This window comes from Oikopleura dioica, chromosome XSR, assembly GCF_907165135.1.
Source record: "Oikopleura dioica chromosome XSR, OKI2018_I68_1.0, whole genome shotgun sequence".
Taxonomy (NCBI): Eukaryota; Metazoa; Chordata; class Appendicularia; order Copelata; family Oikopleuridae; genus Oikopleura; species Oikopleura dioica.
The window spans coordinates 3,275,761-3,302,463 of NC_137294.1; the positions used below are offsets into that span (position 1 = coordinate 3,275,761).

At 37.6% G+C, this 26,703-nt stretch overlaps 3 protein-coding genes across 8 annotated transcripts; 2 read left to right on the top strand and 1 right to left on the bottom strand.

Moving 5' to 3' along the window:
* The first annotated feature begins 1,440 nt into the window (after positions 1–1,440).
* On the top strand, positions 1,441–26,562 carry LOC145710278 (TLC domain-containing protein 4-B-like). Of its 3 annotated transcripts, none has more exons than XM_081788003.1 (6): positions 1,441–1,615; positions 25,358–25,468; positions 25,513–25,790; positions 25,833–25,915; positions 25,981–26,286; positions 26,333–26,562. In XM_081788003.1, the coding sequence occupies exons 2-6, from the start codon at positions 25,412–25,414 to the stop codon at positions 26,482–26,484; spliced, it is 876 nt and encodes a 291-aa protein (XP_081644129.1). In that variant the 5' UTR covers positions 1,441–1,615; positions 25,358–25,411; the 3' UTR covers positions 26,485–26,562. The 3 variants fall into 3 exon arrangements, with proteins under 3 accessions (XP_081644129.1, XP_081644128.1, XP_081644130.1); XM_081788002.1 differs by lacking the exon at positions 1,441–1,615 and adding an exon at positions 24,860–25,005; XM_081788004.1 differs by lacking the exon at positions 1,441–1,615 and adding an exon at positions 24,860–25,005 and having other exon boundaries at positions 25,363–25,468.
* LOC145710277 (uncharacterized) lies at positions 3,477–9,132 on the top strand. 2 transcript variants are annotated; one of them, XM_081788000.1, is made up of 8 exons: positions 3,477–4,000; positions 5,116–5,217; positions 5,842–6,066; positions 6,652–6,992; positions 8,359–8,450; positions 8,495–8,579; positions 8,628–8,772; positions 8,815–9,132. In XM_081788000.1, the coding sequence occupies exons 3-8, from the start codon at positions 5,901–5,903 to the stop codon at positions 8,979–8,981; spliced, it is 996 nt and encodes a 331-aa protein (XP_081644126.1). In that variant the 5' UTR covers positions 3,477–4,000; positions 5,116–5,217; positions 5,842–5,900; the 3' UTR covers positions 8,982–9,132. The 2 variants fall into 2 exon arrangements, with proteins under 2 accessions (XP_081644126.1, XP_081644127.1); XM_081788001.1 differs by lacking the exons at positions 3,477–4,000; positions 5,116–5,217 and adding an exon at positions 5,350–5,504.
* Positions 9,222–19,693, bottom strand: LOC145710276 (uncharacterized). Of its 3 annotated transcripts, XM_081787998.1 has the most exons (12): positions 19,100–19,672; positions 18,933–19,058; positions 17,785–17,838; positions 16,422–16,850; positions 16,030–16,345; positions 14,882–15,039; positions 14,766–14,837; positions 14,466–14,543; positions 13,336–13,470; positions 12,901–12,981; positions 12,723–12,836; positions 10,774–11,612 (listed from the first exon to the last, which is right to left on the bottom strand). In XM_081787998.1, the coding sequence occupies exons 1-12, from the start codon at positions 19,214–19,216 to the stop codon at positions 11,415–11,417; spliced, it is 1,878 nt and encodes a 625-aa protein (XP_081644124.1). In that variant the 5' UTR covers positions 19,217–19,672; the 3' UTR covers positions 10,774–11,414. The 3 variants fall into 3 exon arrangements, with proteins under 3 accessions (XP_081644125.1, XP_081644122.1, XP_081644124.1); XM_081787996.1 differs by lacking the exons at positions 10,774–11,612; positions 12,723–12,836; positions 12,901–12,981; positions 13,336–13,470 and adding exons at positions 9,223–10,129; positions 10,179–10,356; positions 10,511–10,747 and having other exon boundaries at positions 19,100–19,690; XM_081787999.1 differs by lacking the exons at positions 10,774–11,612; positions 12,723–12,836; positions 12,901–12,981; positions 13,336–13,470; positions 17,785–17,838 and adding exons at positions 9,222–10,129; positions 10,179–10,356; positions 10,511–10,747 and having other exon boundaries at positions 19,100–19,693.
* Positions 26,563–26,703: the final 141 nt, after the last annotated feature.

Genomic DNA, 26,703 nt, shown 5'->3' on the forward strand with positions numbered 1-26,703 from the left:
AAAATTGTCCTCATGAAAGTGCAGGCTTTGATGATTATAAGGCAAAAGAATTATGAAAAATACTCTTTCCGTTCAGATTTGACGGGCGTCTGAAAAATAGGTCACGGCGGGGCGCTGAACGGGCAGCCGCGCCGCGCCGACTTCATGTTTTACCCTTAAGGGTACCTAGGTCGAGTTTGGGTACCCCCTTAAACCATTTTCTCGCCAAAGAATCGAATTCTTCAAGTTCTGAGGAAATAAAAAACTCTATAATGACCCTATAGCTATCTAAACGTTTTCACGGTGAAAACTAACTATAAAGTATAAAATCTACAGGAAATGCTAGCGCCTCAAATATGGACGAAAAATTTTTCTCTCCGATTATGCTGATTAAGTGCTAAAATGAAAGCTTATGGCCTGGTTAACATCGTAATGAAGCTTAAAATTGCCCCAGATAATTAATTTCAGATCAAAATCAGAGAAAATGGAAGCTTACCAAGCAAAAATACGAAATTCGTGAAGACTAGACCAAACTTTTGAAAATTTTCTTAAGAAAATTTTTGAATTTCATCAAAAGCTACTGACAAAAGTGAGATCTAGGTTGAATCCTTCAAAAGGCTATTGTACGCATTTTTAGCCCTTCCAGGTTCCTCAGAATAAACCCTTAAAGTCGGCGATCTCGACCCAGGTACCCTTAAGGCTCTCTCTCTGCTATTCGAAAAATGGGCTCATTTTTGAAAAATGAGCTTGACTTTTACATGCTTTATCACCTTATATTTACGGTGGATAAGGTGCCGTATATTGATATGTGCACAGTTTAAAGACTGACAAACAAAAATTGAGTGGTACTAAGGGGTGTAGCTAAGATAGTTTGGCTAACTTTTTTGTCTGGTATCCCGTTAAATAAGTCATAGACATCAGCTCACATATAAATATGTGCATAGATAAAACGTCTTTCTTTAGAATTTTAAGTTCGAATTTTGAACAAAATAAAAGGCACCCTTGATCTTGATTTCTCAAAATTCTGGTCCGCGTGAAGCCTATTTGGTTTCGATTGGGGGTGAGTTAAAAAAACAAAGCTAATGGATAATAGCAGCAAAATTGATCCCTTCAGTTGCCGCGCCAAAATTTCATCCAATCGCTAGCAAGGTTGCGTTTGAGGACTTCCCACGGGGAAGATCGAAGTGCATTTTTATAAACAAGAGCGCAAAAGAAAACCCCTTTTTAAGACTCTTAACTGGCCAAGACAAAGGTAACAGCTCTGAACAAATGGAGAGAAAACGATAAGACATTGAAGAGTTCAATCTCTAAAAGCGGCACACTATCTATCGAGACTATAAAAAATGTTGCCAAAACCAAAAAAAGAATTTATTCACGAAATGAAGAAATCTTTGTTTCTAAATAGAAACGAGAAGGAAAGTCTTAAAAACACAAATTGTTTTTGTGACGATATCTAAGCTATAAATTTTTATTTTTATAAAAGACTCAAAATTAGGAAAATCAAACCTCGAAGATTTCTGTGGAACATACACCGCGCAGAGCTACTATTTTTACTGAGGGTGGATTATGGAAAAACGGAATAACCAAACACAAGGAGGAGCTTTTTGACGAAAGAAACCTTGATATCCAGTCAAAAGTATGCTTTAAATTGTTAAATTTTGAGCTTTTTAAATTAATCTTACTGTAGGATCAGTAAGAATCATAGGCTATGATTCATAGCCCTTTAGTCTTTATTTTTATCATTTATATCTTGACTGTTAGAAAGGTAAATTTCGAAATAAAGACTCGTCGATTTCCCCTGTCTTGAAAAAACCCTAAGGATCCCTTAATGTAACTTGTGATCAGTCACGTGAATAATTCTACTGCTTTTACACCAAGTAAGCAAGTCATGATGAGTGATGAGGTTTATTCAATGGAATTGGTGATGGTGTATGCCTGCGGCTAGAGCACCAAGCTGCATGGATAATGCAGAATCCGATAGTTTCACAACCTTGATTTCATCCTTTTTTCGAAATAAGCGAGACTATAAAGATTTTTCGTATAATTAATTATTTCGTTGAAAAAAATATACTTGAATATAGCACATTTTTCGATTTAATCGATGAAACAAGAGTCACCACAAAGAATTAAGAATGCGATTGACAAACTCAAAGCCAAGGTAGAAACTTTGACCGTGATTCAGGGCTGCTTGAATTCACGAATGAAATATTATGTGAATCATAAACAAAAACTGTGTTCTTCGAAATGCAATTACATCTGAAAAAAGCATTTTTTCTTTCAGGCTGCTTCGCTTCCTAGGACGTCTATGCTTGTCAGCCCGAGCCCGACAAAAGCGCAGAAAGCAGCGATAGAGAAGAGATTGACCTCGATTGATAATCTAGTCGATCAGTTTAGACGAGGAAGCCCCTTCAGCAGTAAAACGTAAGTTGAACTGGACAATTCTCAAATAAGAAAGTAGAAATGAGACTTCACTATGTTGAATATGTAAGTCTTGATATATTTTTAAAGTCAAAGTCAGCTTTATAGACTCTTAATCATTAAATTTGATTTTTTCATTAAAAGCGATCAAGATTGATGCCCTCGACTTTTCCATCAAAATTCATTCGGAAGAGAAAATCTCTTTGAAATTGTTATGAGAGCGGCTTTGCTAGGAAGTGTTATGTCTAAGCGGACCTCTTTGTTTCTGTGATTTATTTCTTTGTCAAATAGACCCATCCTAGTCCGAATAGAAAACTCGACTTTCGGAAGAAAATCAAAAGGAAAATGATCAATCTAAACAAGAATCGAGAATAAAATGAATATTGATACTCTTACTTTACCAACAAGGAATGGTCGCGGAAAATTTTTGTTTCTATAATGCGAGCTTCGTGAATATAATTTTAAACATAATGTCTCTTGATTAAAATTTAATCGTAAAAAGAAAATTAATTCTGTCATAATCTAAATCAATCTTGCTTAAGGACCCCTCCGTCATGTGATAATGACTTTTTCAAACACGGATATCAGGTTGATCCCCTTATGATTTTGAAATATTTTTTGATAAGTCTGTAGCTCGATAGTTGCTCTAGGGCACCAGATGGAAAAGAAGCTCATAGGCCTCTTAAGGGTGTCGCAACGATAAGTTAAAGTGAAAATATTTTTCAAACATAGATATCATTATGATCACCTTAATTGATCAAAATATATTTATATTGAAAATTTAGCTGAGACCCTTGTCGAGGGCACCGTATCAAGTGTATGGTGATATCTTAAGGGTTTCACTAAGAAAAAAGGGTTTGAAGATTGGTAATCGACCGAAAAATGGGCAAATTTAGCTAAAAAGCCCGAAAATCAAGATTTTCAAAGTCGATTTTGAGGGTCAAGGAGTCGAATTAGATTTTTACGACAATAGAGAGAAATGATCCTCGGAACTCAAAGAATCGATTTCCGAAAATCGTCAAACATGACGGGGGTCCTTAAAATGCACATTCTCGTATTAATAAGACATGCTGTTGATTTATCGTGACAGAATAAATTTCTAATTAAGAATACTCTGCAAGATTCTGTGTGGTCATGTGAATAAGTTTATACTCGGGGCGCTTATGAGAGCGGTTTGATTATTTCTATTTTAATTTATAACTCGAAAAAGAGAAAATGCGGTAGTGAGATTTGACTAATTTTGTCTTTGTAAATTTTTAACAAGGAAGAAGATTTGATATTTGCATTCTAATGCAAAGAACTGCATACTGACACAGTAGATAAATCAGGCGCTATCAAATAATGTTCAGCATTTCTCACTGCTTCGTAATCATTTATAAATCATCATCTTTAGTCTGATCACAGCGCACATAATAAGCGAGAGATAATAAAACTCATCGTGTTTGAGAACAAGGCCCGTGGCAATCAAATATAGAATTTTAAGCGTTCGCGTTGTACCCATATTTATGCAGAGAATGGGCGAAGAGGCATTTTTTCCAGCCCAGGGAAGAGAGCTTCAACGAAGGGATGCAATTTTCTTTCACCTGCCGGAACAGACGGAAAGGTTTGATAGAAATCTGCACTTTACTCTTTACTCTTTTTAAATACCATTATGATTTTCTCAAGATATTTTTCCGCAAGCTCATTCTTAAATTGTTTTTTGCGCGCACAGCGATTAATAAATATAATAGTACGCTCTTTTGAAAGATCTCTTGTTTCTTAAGTGCGATTTATGACTTTTTTCGACAATTCTTAAGAGTTTACACGCGAAGTAGCGATTGAATTTTATTCGTTTTTATTGGAATTGCTCACAAAATTTAAAAAAGGCAACAGCTTCCAATTGTGCGCAATTAATTGTCTATTGATAAAAATCGCTCGAAATTGCTAGGAAACGCGGAAAAACTCCTTTAGTTCTAAAGGGCCTTTCTTTGTCTTCCATATTTTTAATGCTAGGAATCTAAACAACAATGACACACTTTTTATTTGCAAAGAACTGCTTTAGTCTTCTTGAATTTTTTCGAGATTTTCCTTTAAACTAATGGTACGCCCATTTGGTTATGTCGCGAGGTAGATATTTTTCTTCAATTGAACTCGTTAAGGATAATAAATCTCCTTTGAACTTACTTTCAACTTCGCCCTCGCTAATTGACCCTGAGCAAACAGAGGAACAACCTTTTTTCTTCTGCTACTTTTTTTTATAAACCTCAAAATGACAGTGGTAGAGAGGTTGAAAAGTCTTGAAATTATAATATTACCTTTTCCGCCATGGGACGGCAGTGTGAGGTATTTGCTAGTCATTAATAAGAATTTGCATGTGATGAACCCTAAGCGTGTGCAAAGCCGCATCTTATTGCTTTATCTTCCTTTTTTGTAACTTGCAAAAATATCCACTAAAGCAAAATTGCATGAGTCGTCTTTTAAAGAGAAGAGCCTCAGAAGACGAAAAAAACAAAAAGTATGATTCAAGCTATTTTTATCGCGGCGCGATTGGATGCGCGGAGAACGTCCGTACTCGAATTTCGATAAGTTTTCGACAGTAATGTTACGCATCTATTTCAGAAACTCCGTAATAGATGGTTATTCTTTTTCAAGATCGTCTGATCTTTTAATCATCCTTTTCTTTGCAAGACAAATTACTTTTCAAAATGAAAAGAAATCAATCTAATATCTTCTTCTTAGAAAATCTTCTCAATCGAATGAACTGAGTGCAAGCTCTGAGAAACTCCCTGGAAGTATCGAAGACCTGGAGCCTGCACAGAACTTGATACATATCACTCAACAGTAAGTTAAATATACCCATCCATTGCTCATCTAAATTTTACGGTGTCCCAAACTGGTTTACGAGTCTTTTTTGAGTAAGATATCTTTGCGAGTCTTTTTAAAGCCTAGTGCACTCTTTAAATAGTGATCAGGTGACAATCCAGCATCGAGAAAATTTGTCTGAGACGATTTGTCACTTTCCAAATATTGAACTATTGACTTTCATAGCGTTTTTATTTATAAAACACAAGCCATTTCAAACAATTAAAAAGTGAAATGATGGAAATACTGCAGAGAACCTATTCTGGGTAGGTTAAAAGAGTTTATTAATTAACTGGACTTCACTTATGTCTGAGCTGCTCTTTCTATTAATTATTCTTACACTGAAGTCTTTCATTAGATATGAAAGAAGAATTCAATTGGTTCAGAGACATTCTCTCTTTTATCAAGGTACTATGTGAGAACGACACAGTTGAATTTTTGAGATTGTAGAGGCCCCTACTTCATAGAATATGAATCGCTTGAAAATTGCGAAAAAGAAAAATCTGAAAAGTAGAGACAGGCTCAAGAGCAATTCCTGCCACAATCTAGTATCTAGGTTATCTTAAGAGAAATTTAGTTTTTCAAATATAATAATAATTTCAGGGAGCAAAATGAGAAACAAAAGGAAGAGGAAAATATAAACTACAAAATACGAAAACTTGATGAGGAAATATCAATTCAAAAATCAAACGCGAAGAAGTAAAAGCAGCATTTTTTCGCTCAATCCTCGACCTGACCAGAAAAAACGCGTTGAAGCAAGCTATGAGAAGCAAAAACAGAAGATAAATGACAATATACAAAAATTAGATAGACGCAAGCAAAAACTTGGTAAGCTTATTCACAAATTTGAGTTCTTGTTTAATACTTCTTTTAAAAATAAATAAGTTAACTTCGCAAAACACTTGGTCCAATCATTTGACCAGCGCGATTTTGGCCGCCTGTAATTCTCGTTGTAGTAATCTGTTTGATCTAGATATTTTTTGTGAGCTAAGAAGACGTTAACGAACCTCTTTGTGAGTTTTCGAATGCAGACTCAAAAGTAGTGGTGTTTTGTATCAGATTTGTCTTACGCTCTATGGTGGAAAATCAGTTCGATTTCTTTGGTAATAGTTAAATAATTAACTATTAAAGGAGAAAGTTAAAGCTTTCTACCAATTTATTTAGAAGCTTTTTTACTTTACAGAAACGTCAGTTAGAGCAAAAAGTCCTAAGCGCTATTTTTCACAGTTTAAATTTTGCGCGCCGCGCGGGCTGGATAATGCATTGTGGCCCAATAATTGGACCCCGTGTTTTGAGCGCTTAGTCGCGCGTCCGTGTATTGAGAAGTGAAGATGTAAATAATACATTTAATTTTGAATATTCTTTCTAGAAAACAATACTACAAGAGTCTGAAACACTAACAAATAAATTAAGAAGGAAAATTAAAGACCCATTCTTGCTCTGAAAGCGACCTTCGCCAAATTGTTCGTAGCGCGGATTCAATTCGAAACAATGACATGAATAGTAATTCAACCGACACAATTATGCGAGACGAGCACAGCGAACCGGGCCCGATGACAGTCAATTTCTTACCGAGCAAGAAGAGCAGCTCACAGAGTCTGATCTCGATGGAGACTCGCAGTCTTGAAGAATCAGAAAACGGAGAAATCAAAGCGTCAAATGAGATATTGACAGAACTAAAACTGCAGAAAGAACTCTACGAATCTGGTCTCAAAATGATTAATACGGCAATTGCTGACTTTGAAACGAAAAAGGTACGTTTTTGTTCTTAAAGACCTTTTCCGGGGTTTTCCACGAAAAAGCCCCAGTGCGTACCGAAATTCACTGAGACGTAGATTATCGGGTGCCCTTCTTTTAAAGATATGAAAAAATGGAAATATCTAACTTGGTATCATTACCCCTAGAGTTTAGGGTAAAAATTCTTCCAGCCCTTCTTAGAGCTCGTAAAAAGTATTAATAGACTCAAATTACTAGAATGAAAGATTTATCCTAGATTCTACCATTTACAAAGCTTTTTTTAGAAATTTCTAATGATGCCACGTAATGATGCCACATTTCTAATGTTGCCACATGACTGGTTCTCATAATTGGTATATTGATAGAAATCGGTGATATTTACGGCGAAATTTCTCAGATACAGTCATTTCTCAAGTTTGTTAACAGGAATAGACGGGCGGTCGCTAAGCCTGCCTTTCTTGGTTTTGTAAAGTGGAGCTTCGCACCCCTGTTAAAAACTTTGGTCTTCCAAAAATAGATAGGGCGCCGACCACTAAGAAACATGAGTGGAAATCGGTGAAAAAATAGTAAAAATCATGACTACTTAAGGGTAGAACATGACATCGGCGCGCGGCGCCTCGCTCGCCCAGCGCCCCGCCGTGCCCTACTTTTCAGAATGCCCTAAAGTCGGAACGGATAAAACTTTTCAAAAATTTTTCGGATTTCAGATTATCAAAGCCTTTACTTTTCACAGATCAAAAATGAGCAGAATAAGCAAAGAATAAGTTGGAGAAAATGACATGAGTTGGTTAAACTCTATCTCCTCTCGCAATTCTTATCCGATTTTTTCAAATTTAGATAGGTCGAAAGTGCTCCGTTAGACCTAAAATTTCGTAGTCTCAGAATTAATTTTGAACCTCCCTTAAGTTCCACACGGCTTCTCAAAACAAGTGCTCTCACGCCGCGCCGCTTCTTCTCTCTCGCTGCGCGCCTCACGACGGTGCAGCTCTCATTTCAAAAGCTCATATAAAATTCCATAAAGCTTCAAAATTTATTCTGAGACTACGAAATTTTAGGTCTAACGGAGCACTTTCGACCTATCTAAATTTGAAAAAATCGGATAAGAATTGCAAGAGGAGATAGAGTTTAACCAACTCATGTCATTTTCTCCAACTTATTCTTTGACGATTCTGCTCATTTTTGATCTGTGAAAAGTAAAGGCTTTGATAATCTGAAATCCGAAAAAATTTTGAAAAGCTTTATCCGTTCCGACTTTAGGGCATTCTGAAAAGTAGGGCACGGCGGGGCGCTGGGCGAGCGAGGCGCCGCGCGCCGATTTCATGTTCTACCCTTAAACCTGGGGAAAGGGATTCCTCAAGAATAAATTTTTATACTTTCTCTCAGAGTGAGTTGGACGGTGAAATACGAAATCTTCATTCAGAAGTTTTCAAGAGTCAGAAAATTATTGAGCAGACAGAATTTGACAATGCGGAACGGTGAGAGAACAAAGCTAATAACAGGTTTTACAATTAAATCCTAGGCTGAAACAAATTATGAACGAGATTCACGACGATTCAGATCTTCAGAAGATGGAACACTCAAGATTACAAAATGATTTGGATCAAGTAAGAATCATATTGAGGCTTTTACTCCCTAGTTAACCCTTCATTAAGTGCAATTACCGAAGTAATGAACGAAACAACGATCTCATAGAGCGACTAGAGAAGATGCAAGATCGAATCGAAGCTCTAGAAATTAAGCAGCGGAAGGTGGAAACCTCGAATCAAAGACCGATTTTGCCCGGACCACTTGAAAAAGGTGATAAATTATTTTTCTCTCGGTTTCTATGCGTAATTTAAGCTCTTGAATTGCTTATGCCCATCTTTGCATTCTTTCTCTTCTACTATAATCGTTTGGTACGCGGCGACAAAGACTCTTCATTTTGGCTCTTTGGATTATCTGGAGTAGCGATATCTGTCATCGTTCTCCGATATTTGACGCAGCGCGCATCAACATTAACTGACTAAAATTCTTCATCGTCTACCGATTTTTACTTTTTGACGCCATCTAACATCAACAAGAAAAGATAATCATAGTTTGAAAGAAGCTACCTCTTATTCTGTACTATCAAAACATTTCAAATACACTTCAAGTGAATAAAGTAGGGTTTTTCTTTCATTTTTCAGACAAATGGACTAAAAAATCAACATTTGGTTTGTTGGCTTCTTCTTGATGTTTTAAGAAATAATTTTCCTGAAAAAATTTGTTTATTTACTTTAAGAAATGAAAAAGCAGACACTGAACGCATTTTTTTTGAAGAATCGAATTGAGAAGAGCCGTGTTAAGGTCGAATAAATAACCCATTTTGGTCCTTCTATGTAGGAGAATAAAAAACAAGAATAAATTGGAGCTAAGTATTAGAATTCATAGAAAGATCAATCTCATCCATACCGTACTGGTTACATGTAAGAGAGAAAAGATTTAATATTTCTGGACTTGAACTGAAGAAGTCTTTTGAACTTTAAACATTGAACTTAGTAGAGGAAGGAACTTATAATGGGAGTCTGGTATGTAAGGTCAAATTTAACTTTAGATTACTCTTGCAGAAACTTAGGGCTTTTGTTAAGCTGAAATGAATTATAACTTTGGTGAGTTTGTAAACAATTAAGCAGCATATTTTCACATTAAAAGACATGTTTTTACGTAAGCAGGGCTGTCGAAAACGCCCATGAATAATATGATCTCGAGAATAGGCAAATGCTTCAGATTGCATTAGTTCATTGTCATTTACCTCTCAATAAAACTTGAGTTATTTGGGTACAACGTTGAGGATATTATTTTTTCCAGAAGCTACATGTTTCCGGATTATATTGCGATAAGTTTTACATGTCACAACATTTCAGGGAAATTCGGGAGAGGTTGGGGACTGAGAGAGGGTAATTGGGTAAAAATATAGCTTTGAATAGGGTCTGAGAAAGACACAGGGGCAAGATAGGTTGAATAATTTCTTATTTTGTCAGGAGTTAAAAGCGATTAGCCTGGAACGTGCGCTGAGCCGGAAGAAAAGAAGCAGCAATGGCAGTGCGCTGCTCGTAAGCAGGATGACCGTGCGCCGCAACAGGCAATACGCGCCCGTACGACAACCGTCGGTCCATCTGAGCGATAGTGTGGTTCTCTGAATACTCATCTGATAAATTTGATCAAGAGTATAACGCTTTCGTTACCTTGTGCGCGCATTTGTCCACGAGTCTGACAAACGTAAGTCGAGATAGTCCGCCGCACAAGAGACTCGTTTGCTTTCTCCGGGTAAAAACGACGTGATTCCGCAAGTATCATGTCAAGTTTTTTCTCGTCAAGCAAGCCGATGCCGCCTCTACTTACTTCTTCCATTGAAAAGAATACCTACGAGGAATGTTATCTAGTTCTGAAAGAAGAAAACTTTTTAAAGCTAGCTTATTCTAAAAGCTTTTATAGCCTCATAGGAGTCCAGCAAGAAGCTAAGTAAAAGAATAAACTTCTACTCCTATCATGGTGCATTAATAACTGAATATGTAACCTTGCAAGCGCGGCGTATAAAGCTGGTTACAGAGAGCTGGCCTGTCTCGGCTTCTCTGCGCAAATGATCCAGGCGAGATTGGGCGGCATGGGAGAGCTCAATAGAAAAAGCAGCTGAGCTTTGCTGAGCTTGAACAACAGCATTGGCGGCGTTTTGAGCGGCGGCAGTAGCTGCACAGTACCCTGGCGTTGACACTTGGTATCCTCCACCATGCTCCCCTGTGTAAATCACCTCTACCTGAAAAGAGAGAATGACCACCTGCAAAAGGATAAACAGTTGCAAATCAAACAAAAAAATACATGCTTCTACATTTTAATCCTGCGAAACCTGCTTTATTGGCCTTTTATAATTGTATTTATGGTGCATTCTTGCAGTGAACTTTATTGGGCAATATATTCCAGTAGCTCTAAACTCTACAAAAGTAGCTAAAATATGAAGTGACTCAGAAAGACATGACCTAAAGTTAGGTAATACTGACACTGTCTGGGCGCATAAGTGGTAAAAGATAGGCTGGACGATGTACATTATATTAAGATATTATTTAGGGTCAGACTTGTATCGCCTCGTGCACGGTTTTGAGCAGCAACAAAGAAATATGAATGGGCATCTGATCGGTTACTTTTTGTAGAATAAGAATATGAACTGTCCTGGAGGTCTTTACAACTCAGGTATACAGCTATTAGTCTATCTTGTTTATCTGTGCCACGTGAATTATCATTTTGTCGGTGGAAATGGATGCATATATAAACGAATATATATGAGTAGATAAATAAATATAGATATTATAAAAGTTGAAGTTGTGAGACGATGTTGGTAGTCTGGGCACAAGGCTGTATTAATTTCAGTAATTTTGAGTGAATATTCTAAATTCTAGACAAAATTTCTAGAAAAACTAGCGGCTAGATTAAGAGTCCATCTCTCTTATCTGCGACGCAAACTCAGGCGCCTCAAGTGCTAAGGTCCCTCTTCCGAGCGGTAGTCCCGCGAAATAACGCGAGTCGGACATGTAACGCGGCATGGATCCATTCTGCGAGAAGTTAGGCCATGCAGAGGGCGCCATCACTTGTGCGCGGCCGGTCTGCCAATGAGCTGCTCGCTTAGACTTACGAGGGGTCACTAGACGCAAAAAAGCGCTCCTTTTAAGGGGCTGGGGTCGACGAGAAAATTTTTTTCGATTTTCAAAGTTTTTAGGACTTCTCAATTAAAAAAAAGGCTTTGTTGTTAGCTTTTGGGAATACTAACTTTTGATCGCAAAATTTTCGATTTTCAGTCTGGAATTCACGATTTTTAGATGATTTTAAGTATATTTTTTTCTTACAAAAGTAATCATGATCATATTTATATTTATAAGACGTAGGTTTTTAAATATTTAACTAATGTGTAATTACAATTATCGAGTCTCTGTGACTTGCACAAAAATGTGTAAAAATATGGATTGTAAACGATGTTTTTTAATCAGAAAGACATTATTTTCACATGAGGTAATCCTTATTATTCGATTGCCACTGTATTTTAAGACTTAAAACCATTGGGCTTATGCCGAGCTGCGATTTTATGTTCACGACAAATTTTCAAAATGAAAAATCTATGAAAAAAATTAGCCAATCTACCGGCCAATCAGTGGCCAGTTACTTTTTTCGGGAAAAGTTTGTCGCGAACAAAGTATCGCAGTTTGGCACTTTCCCAAACTTTAATATTTGAAAAGGAAAAAAGTAAGGTTCTATGGTTTTTAAGGGATCCCCCCCCCCCATTCGGCCAACTTTGAGGTCGAACTACTTTTTTTCGGGCTTAGCTATCTTAGACCTGAGGGGCATTTTTTGAAGCCCATTTCTTAATGAGCAATCTCTAGAATGGAACTTAAATTTGAAAAGGCGAATCACCTCTAAAAAAAGCCGGCAAGACATTGATAGTCGCCAAAACCCTTGTTTTGGGCCATTTTCAAAATCGATCTTTTTCAAATCGGGAGGGGATCCCTTAAGTTGAAAAATGGTCCCAGTTTGAGCCAATTTTCAGAAAAAATTTTCAAGATTTTTTTTTGGTTTTCGCCGCTGTAGTTTTCAGAGAAATTCACCTGACCAATTAGAAATTTTCTATCATAGCGGGTTTTTTCCGGAAATTGTTTTTGAAAAAAAAAATAAATCTCGTCGACCTCCCCCTTAACTTATTCGAGCCGTGCGTTTGGGCGTTTAAGAAGAGTCTAGTCACCCCGTTCCTTTCTGATCTCAGAAAGCCTGATGGAGAGAGTCTGTCTGACCTCTGCCATGTTCGCCCGGTACCACCGCTGAGTCTCAACCAGAAGAATTGATATTTTATTCTTATCAATATCCTTATATTGGTTTTTGAAAAATTTCGCGTTGATACCAAGGAAGTGGTTTTTTCAAGTACCATGCCTTTACGGAGTCGACCATCAATTCACCGGGCTCGAAAATGATTTTTGACAAAGTTCGCACAAAGCGGGACATTGACAAGTACTATTGACTGGCTATAGAATCCGTTTGAAATTGAAGCGTGTCAAATTATTATAACGAGAAGCAGAGTTATTATTATAATTATCTCATTAATGTCTCCCTTATGTTAGAACGCTGGGCTAAAGCTCGATAGAGCGTGAAATTTTCGGGTATACAAGCCACGTGGATTAAAAGAGACAACCTTTTTTCGCGAAGACAAGAGAAAACACAGACCACGTGTCAGTCTTGAATTTGAGATTCAATATTGACACTGCTGATTAACTTAAGTTATGAATATATTTTTTCAAAGCAAAATTGAGTTAGGCGGCGAGAATTTAAAAAAAACGAACGCGCGCGCTTCAGATTCTATAGCCGTGTCTCATCACCCCTGTTCGCTTCCTGTCTCAGTGCTTGTAGTTCAGCTTTGTGTCCGTTCTGTTCTGCCAGTTTGTCCACACTCGCTACTGAGCACTTGTTAAAGCTCAAAGGACCGCTCCGCGTGCCGACCAACTTCTGAAGTAAAAATTATGCGGCTGCATTACCGCGAGCGCGAAATAAGCGGAGCAAGCTAGAATCATCGTCTGTCAATAAATTTTGATCAACCGAAATTAATAATAGTACTGATAACATTAACAGGCGATGATTAAATATGAGAGTATTGAATCAAATTTAAGCTTTTTGTCGAGAAATACCGTCGCTCGTTTCTAGCGATGGAAAGCTGAAAGCGCAAAAATTTTGAGCGTATTTCTCATTGAAAGGCTATTTGAAGAAGACAAAAAGAGTGACTCATTTACTTCTCTTACTAGCTAATTTATTGCTTTTACGTTTGATTTAGCGAGCAATTTTGAAAGCGTTGGCGGGTGGCAAGCGTGGCAAATCAGAACAGCACAAAGGTGAGCGAAAAGCACTAGAATTCGGTTAATTTTTGCGCAGAATACAACGATAATAAAATTTGAAATCAGTTCCTGCGATAAATAAGAATATGTGACTAACCATTGTTATTAATCTAATGGCAGGTCAGTATAACAACCCTGCTATTATTATTAATGTAACTGACATCACCATAAGCACAATGTTCAAAAGCTGCATTCTGCTTGCTGTTCATTTGCTGTCTGATTTTGCCAAATAGCGGCGGCGGATGGGCACGATCAAGGAAGAAAAACACTTATCTCGATCATTAGCAATAACGAGCGCAGAGGGCTTTGGCAATGGTGTTTTTAAGCATTGTTTATGATTATAAATAAGAGACTCGCCAGATCAAATAATAGTGCAGCCTTGACGGATTTTATAGAAAAAGTCGCATTGCGTCTCTTATGTTTGATTCTTCATTGAATTTTTCAAGTGCTCTGATTTTAAAAAGCCTGGTCTAAGAAAAGCGCAAATTGTATATATCTTGTTATGATTATAGATCAAACGAGTCTCTGGGAGCAAAGATTGTGGCTAGCTGCACTAAAACAAGTTCAGTGCATATAAAACTTCATTGTGCGAATTTGCGTTGGCTCTGTTACCTGTGAAGAAGGTTGATTTCGCGAAGCATTGTCAGATGACAGTGCAAAGCTCGGAATCGACAATTGGTTCATCGGGCGCTGAAAACGTTTTTATTTATTCGTTAACTCGCTTAGCTTTAAATGATTCTATTTTCAGATACTAATTTAAATTTCAAATTATAAGATGAGTTATTTTCGATTTCATCAAAAAAATTTTTTGAGTTTAAAATCAATCTTTGAAAAAAAACCATCTATTGAAAAAATAAATAAAATGATACTTGTCTGATATTAAAAATAAAAATCAAAGATAGAAAAGCTTACCTGAAGAGGTGTTTCGAAACTTAAAGGAGGTCGCACAACCGAGCGCATCGGAAGACTTTTGGACGTTCCATTCTAAAATTGGCAGGTTAACAAAAATTTCATGTTTTTGAAGCTACCGTATCGTCTCCAATAACTTCACAGTCAGAGTCAATATCTTCTTGTTTAGGCATTATTGGCTCTCGTTGGTGAATTATATCGTTTCGGCCTTCAGAACTAGATAGACCTCCATCTATCACCGAGACTTGAGAAGAAATCACCCCATTTCCTGATGGTACTAAAATTGTGATTAATAACTAAAATTTGTGATAAATATCTCCCCCGATTTCGTCAACTTTGAGGTCGAACTACTTTTTTCGGCTAAGCTATCTTTGAGGTTAGGGGCTCATTTTGAAGCTTATTTCTAAATGAGCAATCTCTAGTATGGAAATTAGAGTTGGCAATGGAAATCATCACCGAAAATAGCTCTGAAGACATTGATAAGCGTCAAAAACCCAGTTTTAGGGCATTTTCAAAGTCGATCTACTTTTTATTACTCCTATAAATTTCTCATGTTTTATTCTTAACACCTTCCTTGATCCCTGATCTACAATCTCGAGTACATTCATCTAATATTTTAAAGGGGTCTGAAATTTTTCTTAACAAAAACTGTCTTGACTGATTTTTGCCATTTTTCGGACTTTCTTTGCTCTATAGCGTTTTTACGTGGTAAAATATTTCATCAGATTCAACTTTTTCTGATTCAATTTTTTCTCAGCTATCCATAGAGCCCCTATTCATCTGATTCTGTCGACTTGAAAAAACGAAAATTTAGCGAATTTTTTCTAAGTAAAATTTTTTATCAAAATAAGCCATTTTCAAAGCTCTGTTACGGCCAATCACGTTACGTACACCCCTTGACATAATATATTAAAATGATCGTTAGTCTATGGAGATTTTAAAAATATGTCAAACAAAAGCTCTCGATGAAATCTTTCAAATCGGGAGGGGATCCCTTAAGGGTATTAGCCAAGGATTGATATTTTGGGTCTTTAAAGCTTAACATAAGTCGACGCGGAGATCAGTAATCCATTGAATCAATATTTTCTAACGTAGAATAATATATGGCAATTTAATACCGCAAAATAAAACCAAGTCGCGTAGACGGACCTTAAAACCCGTTTAATCCCTATTTAGATTAGGGTGAATATAGACGATTTAAAAAGATATCAACCTCAGATAATGCTTAAGAATAAATCGATTTTATTTTTCATCGTTAGTTACTTACCAGAACTAGGTATTGATTGCTCCATCTTTTCTTGTTGTTTAACTATGTCTTCTAAGTTCATGTCATCAACATCTCCATCGGATATGTTGTCAATCTCATTCGAAATCTGCCGAATAGCATGATGAGGATGAAAAGGGCCGCTCTCCGAAGATGAAGGAAGAACGATAGCACTCGATGAAGAAATTGACGGCGTATTAAGATTACCATTATTTTCGATTTCAGTCTTATTTGATGGTTGACAATGCTGATTATTGCTTGGCGCAGCAGTGGCCTGCGTATTTTCTGCGACAACGGAGTCGCGCCGTGAACAATTTTCCTAAAAATAAAACAGTTATTTAAACTGCCGCGTATTTGACATATAGCAATGATTTTTTTCATTAAAATGTTCTTACTTGAGGTGATGGAGAAATGCTTTTGTTGATAGTGACTGTATTTTCACTTTGATTTTGAGTGTTTTCCTTGTTGCTTAGATCTGAACTTAATTGGATGACGGATTTGGGCGTCGGTGGAGTTGGTTCTGTCCCTGGGGTTGACGGTTTTGAAGACGGGTTAAGTCGGATAATGTTGCCTCTATTTTGAAGCTGTGTTTGGATTGCCTCTTGCAAGTTATTGAGCGCGTTACGGTTGGCGAGAATGGGGTCTATGGAAATATCGCCAACATCGAATTTCTTCATGCCCTCCATTGACAATGTGTTCGGATTGATAGGAATCGCCAGAGGAGCGCGCGAAGTAAGTGCCGAAGGAAGATTAAAGGCCGAAGAAAAGGAAGGAGGACGGTGCGCAGACGGATTAGGCCGAGCACGCTTAGGAGTCATCGGAATCTGAATAATCATTTAAATCCACTACCATCAAATATGATTTAGAAATTGAAAATTTTAAACTTGACTCTTGACAATGGCGTATTAAGTTGGAATTAACGCCGCAAAATACGAAACCGCACACATCAGATCAAAAATTTGAATTAAATGGGCAGCCGCGATGGTTTTTTAAAGTGCAGCGCACTTAATCGTCTTTCTTGCCGCATTTCTTTATTCTGTTTGTGCATTAAAAGCCGCGAATAAGCTATGTGCTTCAAATAGTAATAATCGGGGCCCGTCTGCTAGTTCTAGCTCTCGGGGGTTAGAAATCAATAATATGATAATGCTAGATATTCCGCAGGGCAAGTTCAGACCCAATCCTGAAGCTATTTTCGAAGGCTAATTTCAGTCCTACGAATAAGAAAGGTACACGGTCGCGTAGCTACCGGGTCTAGTAGAATTCGAAGCAAAAAGCTAGAGTTAAGTACGATACTGGTGATGTTGGCGCGCACGACACCTATCCGAAGCAATGTCACCCGTTCTAGCCACCTGCTCAACCCACGGAAAAGTAAAAATGGAGAAAAAAAGAAAAAGACTGAGGCTTCTTTTAAAAATCAGTTAAGATGAATGCGGAAAAAGTAAATCAATATTTAATCAAACTGAAAAATGGAAATAAAATAATTTAAATAGCACAATTGATATTTCGATTTGTCTCAAAAGAAAAAAGTAGGAAATCATGAACTGCGCAATTCGTAAATATTTTTCATGCGTTGTTTTATTGAGGCTAGTTTTGCACGAAAACGAAGACCAATGTAAGCTGTAATTACTTAGTATCGCTTCCGGCAAAGTACAACAATTTTCAGCGATACTCATAACAAGAGATATTATGAAGATAAGCAATTTGCTATCTTTTTGCGCGTGGCAACGAATTTAATTAAGGACAAAGAGTAACATTTACCTGTAATTCGGGGGATTGGTATTTGAAGAGAAGCTCATTTTGAAAGTCGTTTATCTAAAGGAATTGCATAAATTTGATGGCGAAAGCAATGCTTTGAACAACGATTTAGAAGAAATCGTAAACAATCTTTTGTATAGTAAAGGTCCGCCTGAGAAGGTCATAAAGACAAATTCTGAAAATGCAACGTATCGAGAGGGATTCGCCTTCTTCTGGCATCGTATCGTTAATACGTTAACCTATCACGCGCGTAGATTATTACAATTGACCTGACTTAACCTTTTCAATATATTTTTTATAGAACTGAATTTAAAAGGATATTTATTAAACGAAGCGAATGATACCCCTTGTAGCTCCCTACATAAGAAAATAAATATCAGAATGATTTATAGAAAAAAAAATTAACAGCTTTATTTTTCTACTTTTGTCAAGTCGGTAATTTGTGTGCTTGCAAGTATGAACAACAGAGCCAAATTTTAGCCTGAAAGTATGAAATAAGTCTTTGTCAAAAAATAAGCAAATAACGTGTGAGTTGGATTTTTAAATTTCTGTTGTAGTTTTAAAAGGAATATGAAAATAAATAATTATTGAAAATAGACTGACATTTTTTTTTCTGAAAGATTGTCAATCTAAGATTGACAAGTGGGTTCGTCCTTAACGTTATCGCTCAATAAAATTGGGTGTGGTAAGATCCTAAATCTTTTTACCGCCTTGACCTGACCGTAAACCACGTCGCTATTCTTAAAATTAAATTCTAAAATAAAAATTAAGATAGTGCGATTATTTATTTTATTCTGTTTAAATACATCATCGACGTCAAACACTCATTAAGAAACGAAGTTAATTTTTGCTAAAATACGTGCCCATAATTCACTATTTTTTCCTTAAATCGACAAACCTAGTCGTAGAATAATTTTCAAATTTTGAATCAATAGAGTCTGTTTTAAGGCCATTCTTTTAGGAAGAAGAGTTTCTCTCGCTGACGGTGTGGTGAGTTTAGGGAGTGTGGTGCGAAGCCGCTAGTGAAAGCACAATGTCAAGAGCAAGTTTTAGAAAAAAAGAAAGGGAGCTCTTCGCCGCGATATCGAGAGTATTGACGGCAATTTAAATTGAAATTTTAATTTTTTAAAATGTCATAAAATTAATCATACCTGTTGAGTGGCATGGCGCTTATTTCTGATATTGACTGGAAGAGCACCTTGGTTCGGAGTTGTTGCGTCCGGACTGGGCGGAGGAGAAGGGGGCGCCGCTTCCGAGGATTCCCAATACAGTGTGCACTGTATCAAAAATTAAAAGCGGCGGAAGAAAAAGATGTTACCTGAACGCCAGAGTCGTTGACGAGGATAGACCATCTGGGCGGCAGCATTTCAGAAAGATTCTGATTGTTAAGCGCCGCCCAAAACGCGCTCGGTATGCTTTCGAACACGGTCGCCATTAGTGTAACTGCTGCCACTGTAGCTGGCCAAGGGTCTGTCTCTATAACGTATTTGGGCGGGCGGCTATTCTCTGTGGCGCATTCGCGCGCAGTGCGGCGTGTATTTCGGGCCTCTCTCCCTATTGATCCTATTTTGGCTTATAATCTCTCTAGCGCCACGAGGATGCGGGTTTAGGGGACAGCAGTAGCGGGAGCGCAGTTTATCGTAGGTAGATAGAGCTAGTACGTGCGCCGGTCTAGTGAAAGTCAAGAGCAGCTCACTATGTTTCTTGAAGCTCATCAGCGTTGACATCAGCGCCGCGGTGCCCAGGAGATCAGAGCTGCTACGCTCCCGACTTCAGTTCTCTGTCGACGGCGCTCTTCTTGTCCGCATCCATTGCAAGCCCCACAAGCAGCCCTTCAACTTAGCCTTTCTTCTTCCGGCCAGTCAGAAGACCGTATTGGGCATGCGCGTAATGCAGCGCCGCGTGCGGCCTCTATTTCGCGCTATTCGCTAAACAAAAATAATGGAGACCTGCTGCAGCTATAATACACTACGACTAGATTTACCGCACTTGGTCTCCTTCAAGTCCAAAACGACATCGAAGGCGCGATTCGAATTCGCACCACACCGTCCTCGAGCTTTAGCTCTAATGCTAAGGCTTTATACTAGACACAAGCTGAAGCACACAGCCACGAAAGAGCTTTTTAATTTCAGCAGAGAGCGCACGTTCGCTGTGCCCAAGGCACGACAACCCCAATAGCCTTTATCAATCGTTAATAAGTTTTCTTCTCCTCTTTATCAATTTTTCTCAACCGAAAATGACTGAAAAATTGGATGAAGCAGAGATGAAAGATTTCAAATTCTGTTGGATACGAATTTATGATATTCATTTCTAGTCTAAACATGGTATTCTAGCGCAGAACAATAATAAGTTTTGCGTCAAATAGGAAAAAAAGACTTCTTTAAGGACTCCCCCCCCTGTCAGCATTTTTCGAAAAATCAATTTTCGAAATTTCAAAATTTTGACCCCCGGAATTGGATTCTACGGGTCTAAAAACGATTTTAGGCTTCATTTTTTCGACTCTAACACCCTCAAAATCGCGTTTGAAAATTGGAGTTTTCGTCGAAAAATGACGAGAATGTGCAATTTTTGGTAGAATTGTTGAGATTTTTGGTCAAAACTTGCTCAGGACAAGATTTTATACTTAATCTTACTTTCAGACGCATTCAGAACAAAAAATATAGCATTTTTAAAAATTTTCATTTTCGTAGAAAGGTGAAAATTCGGTAGAGGGTCCTTAGTCAATTAAATGAATGCGCGTATATAGAAAGGGACATCGAGAATTCAGAAAGTTTAACATGTTCAGTGAAGTGCACAAATCGAACCGGCTTCTGAACATCAGATGAAGATCCTCTTAAACTTATTATATTTCTTTTGTTGAATTTACTAAAGCGTGAAATTAAGGTCTTTCAAGTAGATTTTGGTTACTTCTGATGATGACAAGTTACTTAATAAAGTTCACTCATAGAATATAAGCGTGGATTTTACTAAAAGATCGAAAAGCAATAATTTCATATCGTTGAGAGTAACAGTCATAAAAATAGCGATAAAAGTGCTATTTGAGAGTTTTGACTGTGAGACGGAACCATGAAAGTCTAAAAATCGTCAGAGGCTGGCCTATGTTTATGCCAGACTTTTAAGAGCATCTTGGGTTAATCAATTAACTAGATAAAGGCTCGTTCTCTGTCACGTCTTAAAACAAGCCCTGTGATTGAATCAAATCGGTACCTTTAATGATGATAAAGACATATTTACAACTCCCTGAAGGGAATTTTAATTCAGCGAGCGAGTAATAATCCAGGATTAATACTCCTTATTTTGGAATTATTTATGTACTTTTATCCATATTCGATTATATTTCCTACGTACTTTTAGTTCTACGACTCAGTCTCGACAAAAATATATATAATCAAAAATTTTATGTTTATAAAGCTTACGTCAAGAAAAAAATGCTTTCCTTAGTGATACAGGCAACTAGACTAAAAGAGTTAAAATTGGCTGTGGTGCGACCAACGATCCCAACCACCAATGTCAACGTGGCTGTCACGCTCGTTAAGGTGATTTTCGACTCTTGAAGGCAAGTTCAAAAGAGAAAGGCGCTGCAGCTAGAATCGCTCAGATTTTCATATCCACGCACTTCTCAAGTCGCCATTCATTCATCAAGGGTAAGACAGAGCAGCCTTTCTAAAGGAGGCGCCAATAATTGATGCTCTAATACAATTTCCCGCAGAAAATTCGAGTTTATTTTTATTTTAAATATATAACATGCTACGAAAGTGAAAGTCTTTGCTATTTTTTTTTGCGACTAATAACTCACAAACAACGAAAAATACGAATAAATTTAAGAATTAAGTCAGTAAGTGCTTTTGCCGATGTTCAAACCTATAGAAGAATTTCAGACGCCGTCAAGTTTGATAAACTCGACTGTTTCTAAAATTTGCTCCCTTTGATGTATAGTTAAATAAATGGTGCAGTAACTAGACCGTTTTTGTTTAATTTTTAGCTAGCCAGGAACTTCTGAAAGGGATTTTAGGGAAGCCGTACGTGATGCGCGACCAGACGTTTACACTACCTTCAGATGCTAAACTACTGCACCAACTCTCTGAATATAGCTTAAGACAACACTAATTTTTCTTTTCGTGCATTAGATCACCAGCTCCTTTCCAAAAATAATTTCATCCAGCCGGAGGGGTGTTCCCTTAGCCTCGCGCTCTGGATGCACTCTTCGTCAAAATTGAGCCTAAATATAGAGACTAGTATTAAGTGTACCCCGCCGAGGATTATTTCATGTTTTGAATAATTTAAAAGAGCGTTGCGTGACGATATATGCGCTCATTAAGCAACACCATTTTTTGAATAAGGGCGAAGCCGGAATAATTACCTCGTATATCCTATTTTGAACTAGATTACTTCTCGTCTTAATGAACTTTTTCTTTTTTATTCGTATTGAAATGCTTTGAAATCATGGTTTTCTAAAGGAATATTTTCTTAAATTTTGTGAGACAGTATTATGTTCACTGTACGATTACTGTAGCGATGTGATGAAGTTACAGTGGTGGATGAGTTTAAATCTATGGAGAGCGCTTGGCATTGGAACTTGAGTGTAACAAAATAGCATGGAGAAAAGTCAAGATTATCTTGTTCCCCAAGAAGATTTTCTTGTTCGCCATAATGTGGAAAAAATCCTACTTTCAGGCTCGCTGCAGAGCTAGTCTTTCGCGATGCGATACCTGCAATAAGCTTTCAATAATCCCCGCGCTATATCAGCAAAGTACAAGTCAGAAATTGAGAAACCGCGCGACAAGTTCAACCGGCTTACTAACAGTCAATTGAAAAATGGCTCTTATATTAGAAAGAATTAAAGATCATTTGAAGTTGTACGAAGGATTACTGTCACTCAAAGAATTATTGCCACAAAAAAAGGAAAAAATCTAATTCCCAAATGGTCCCTTCGAAATCGAGTTGACATTCATTTTCGCTATTAAAGAATCTGAAGATAACGATTCTGACATTTAAAGATATTCATGGTAACCTTCAGAAATCTGCGTATTTTTAGTAAGCGCAATACGAATGTTCTTCGTTGGGATTGAAAGTTACTTTTTTTCCAAAGATAAAATGTTTGAATCGAGTTGTACTTGTTGCGATTATTATTAGCATGAAACCTTTTAGAAAGTAGAATCGTGTTTTTTCGAATCAAGGAGGTAAGCCCTTCGCCGAGAAATGCTTGTAATACATTTTTCTGCGGGTAGAAAAAACTTTCAACTTGGCTCGATGGACACTGTACTGGTTCTTAGAAAGGAGCTAGTGAGACACCAAGGAGTATTTAGGCTTAGAGCACGTTTGCAGTGAAAACTATTTTTACGAAGATAAAAATTACTGCTTCGCCGTATTGCAAAACATCGAGACGCAATATACTAGACGCAGACCATCCTTTTCAAATGGTAAACTATAAATAACAAGTCCTTGTTACCACGCACTCATCTAATTGAGATTCGATTAGTAGCGCACTGACTGTCCCCCTATCGAATTCGAGCTGCGTACCAAAATCTACCGCGGAATAAGGAATAACTTCTTAGCTATAAAGGCACTTTTTAAAATAAATTTAAAATACTACTCCGGAATCAAAAATTCAAATTTTAAAACACACACAAATATTATAAGTTCGGTAAAATTGTGATTTTGAGTTTATTCGCGGGGGTCGGATTTGCATTGACGCGTTTTTTTTTAGGTTGCAATTTAATAACTTTTGCCTGGAATATGATAAGGAAGTGGTTGACGGCTCAAAATGGAGCTTACGAGGAAAAAAAAATTCGTACCGCATTCGATTTTTTAATTTTGGTACCAAACTTCCGGTATTGAATTTCGGTACTATTTTTTGTTATCGGATCGGTACTAAACCAGTACCAAAAGAATCTCCAGAAAATTTCATGAAGAATGGTACCAAAAGATCAGTACCACGACACTTCCGGCCGGAACCAACCACCATTGATTTTCCTCAAATTTGCCAAAAATAGACCAAAAACCGTGATTTCCGTAAGCTGTCTCGCTAAAATAAGTACTTATGCGTGATTTATTTTGGTACCAGTCTTCATGAAATTTTCTGGAGATTCTTTTGGTACTGGTTTAGTACCGATCCGATAACAAAAAATAGTACCGAAATTCAATACCGGAAGTTTGGTACCAAAATTAAAAAATCGAATGCGGTACGAATTTTTTTTTCCTCGTAAGCTCCATTTTGAGCCGTCAACCACTTCCGTATCATATTCCAGGCAAAAGTTATTAAATTGCAACCTAAAAAAAAACGCGTCATTGTGGCACCCCGTAATCTCAACGAATCTGAATTTTCAGCTACCATAGGAAACAGATATTTATCAACAGACAGCTGTGGATAATTATCTAGATTCTATTTAGAATTTAGGTAGAATAAGTAAGGGGTCAACTATTTTAAGAAATGCCAATTCTGCCAATTCTGAATTGGATAAAAAACTGTTTAGAAATCCAATTGTTGAAATCTACCCCTTTAAATAGTAAAAGCTAATGATAAAGAGATTATTTTTAAGATCATTGGTTGTGTTTTGTCTTCAGCGTACTCTTCGTTGTCTCCAAGAAGATATTTGTCTCGTGCTTTTATTTGATAATTAATTATCAAGCCTTCACAAATGAGCTTTGGTAAAGGTATACACATGGTAGACATCAATGTCGCCACATTGCGAAGAATAAGGCGTTATGAAGTTTATATTATAGAAGATTATGATAAGCAGTATCTGGCTGATGAAGGAACGAAGAATCGCCACCACATCATTTTCCGAAATGATCCTGTAGGCTCTCCAACCATTCCTCGGATTGAAAGTGCCGCGCAAAGGTTGGCGACCTAGTCGGCTTCGAAACTGGTTAATGGTTAAGGATAAGGTTAGGGTCATTGTATTTCAACAGAACGTTGTTCAACGTTCTTGAACAAAAAAGAAAGTTTTCAAAAAATAGGGGATCATTGTGATATTCGTAAATGGCACCATTTGTGATGGCACGCGTCAACATCACTGAAATGACGAAAAAATCATCAAACTAAAGATTGTAATCTCCAATTTGTATTCTGCTGAAAATTGAAATTTCAGAAAAAAATATCTTGTCTCATTTTTTGTCCGACCTTTGAGCTTCTAAGCCAGATAGAATTAGCAATAAATACAAGACGTGAAATCGTAGACACATAGAGAAAGCTCAAACTGGGTAATCGCCGCGTTCCAAAATGTAAGATTTGTTCAGAGTAAGAAATTTAAGTCTTAATGTTTTACTGCTGCGTAGGTTCCAGAAGATTATCCAATCAATGCGAAAAGTTTTCTTTTATTTTCTTGAGCTTGGATTTCTACTTATTCCAACCCTCCGAATAAAGTGCGAATAAAACACTCCTCGAGGCCATTTGAGAGAAAAATAAAAAGCAACTCTTCCAAATTATTTCGTTAGTTTTTCTGAGATTATGTTTTGTTAACTTTTGGACTCGAACGAGGGAAATTATCAGACGTTCATTTGTGCAAATTTGCACAAAGAGACTTTGTCTGAAGCCGCTCGGATTAATAGCTCATCGATAACTGACAATTCGCAGTTCAGAGAAGCGACTTCTGCAACCTACGAATCCCAGATATCCATTTTAGAAGAAATGGAAGTTAATATTGACACTCTGACCAGTTACACTCTCTGGGCGGCCTTCTGGACAGTACGCGAATTCGTAAGATTCCCTGCGAAATTTGAAATATTTAGTTTGGGACGTTCTCCTTCTTCCCTTTCGTCAACAAGTTCATCCCACTAATCGCCCAGTGGCGCAAAGGAAAAGATGCCGACACTATTTTGGACATGGATTGTCGCTTTTCGTCTGTCTCGAATTGTATCATAGTCTTGGTGCTTTGTTTCTACAGCCTCTTTGACGCTGACAACTTTCAATGGTGGGACATTCATTCCGACCACTGGGCCGCCGAGATGGCTTGCCAGTGCTGCTTGGGCTACTTCATGTCTGATGTTATCCTGATTTTCCGACTGAGGTTATTTTCGATCGTAGCTAAAAGCAATAACTTTTCTTTCAGAAACTATTATCCTCAAGTGTCAGACTTCTACGTCCACCACGCCGTTTCTCTGACCGCGTTTCTCCTCGTTGATGCCAATCAAGGTATGTGTGCCTGATTTTGACAATGAACTCGCTAACCTCGAGCCTTTCACAACAGTAACTTTCAGCGTGTCGCTATATTTGCATCATCCGTTTGCTCAGTGAGTCGTCGACCCCTTTCGTCAATGGCCGATGGATGCTGCTGCAGCTGGATCTGAGAGATTCTCTGATCTATCGTTTCAACAGGCATCTGACTTACTACACTTTCTTGCTCTTCCGCATTTGTACTATTCCTTTTTACTGGGGAGTCTCCGCTTACTACTTCTACACTGCTCAGTTTGGCAAATGCTCCTGGGCCTTGATAGTGATCCTCTTTGTCTCCGGCATCGCTCTCGATCTTCTTAACGTCCAATGGTTCTCTCGACTGAAACAAGGTTCATTTCTCCTTTTCTCACCAACAGTTCTCGACTAAATATTTAGGAGTCGACCAAAGGAAAGAGCAAAAAAAGCAGGAGAAGCAGAGGAAAAGCGGTTTCAAGCGTTCAGAAGATCCAACAGAAGAAGGAGTCTTCTGTTGCCCGCGCCTGGCGAATCTGCTCTCGTTTACCAGCGAAAAAAATCGAACAGAATAAACGAAACGAGAAAGACAAAGTAGACTACTGAAATTATAGCTCTGTTAAATTGAAAAATGAGAAAATAAAAGGATTCAATTATTACGTCGCTCACGAGTCGAGCGATTCGCGACATCGGCGACTGTCACAGACCCGATGCTCGATCGCAGACTTAACGATGTCGGGAAGTGTTTCCAAATACAGATCAAATACGTGATAGTTTCCGGGACGGCCAATGTG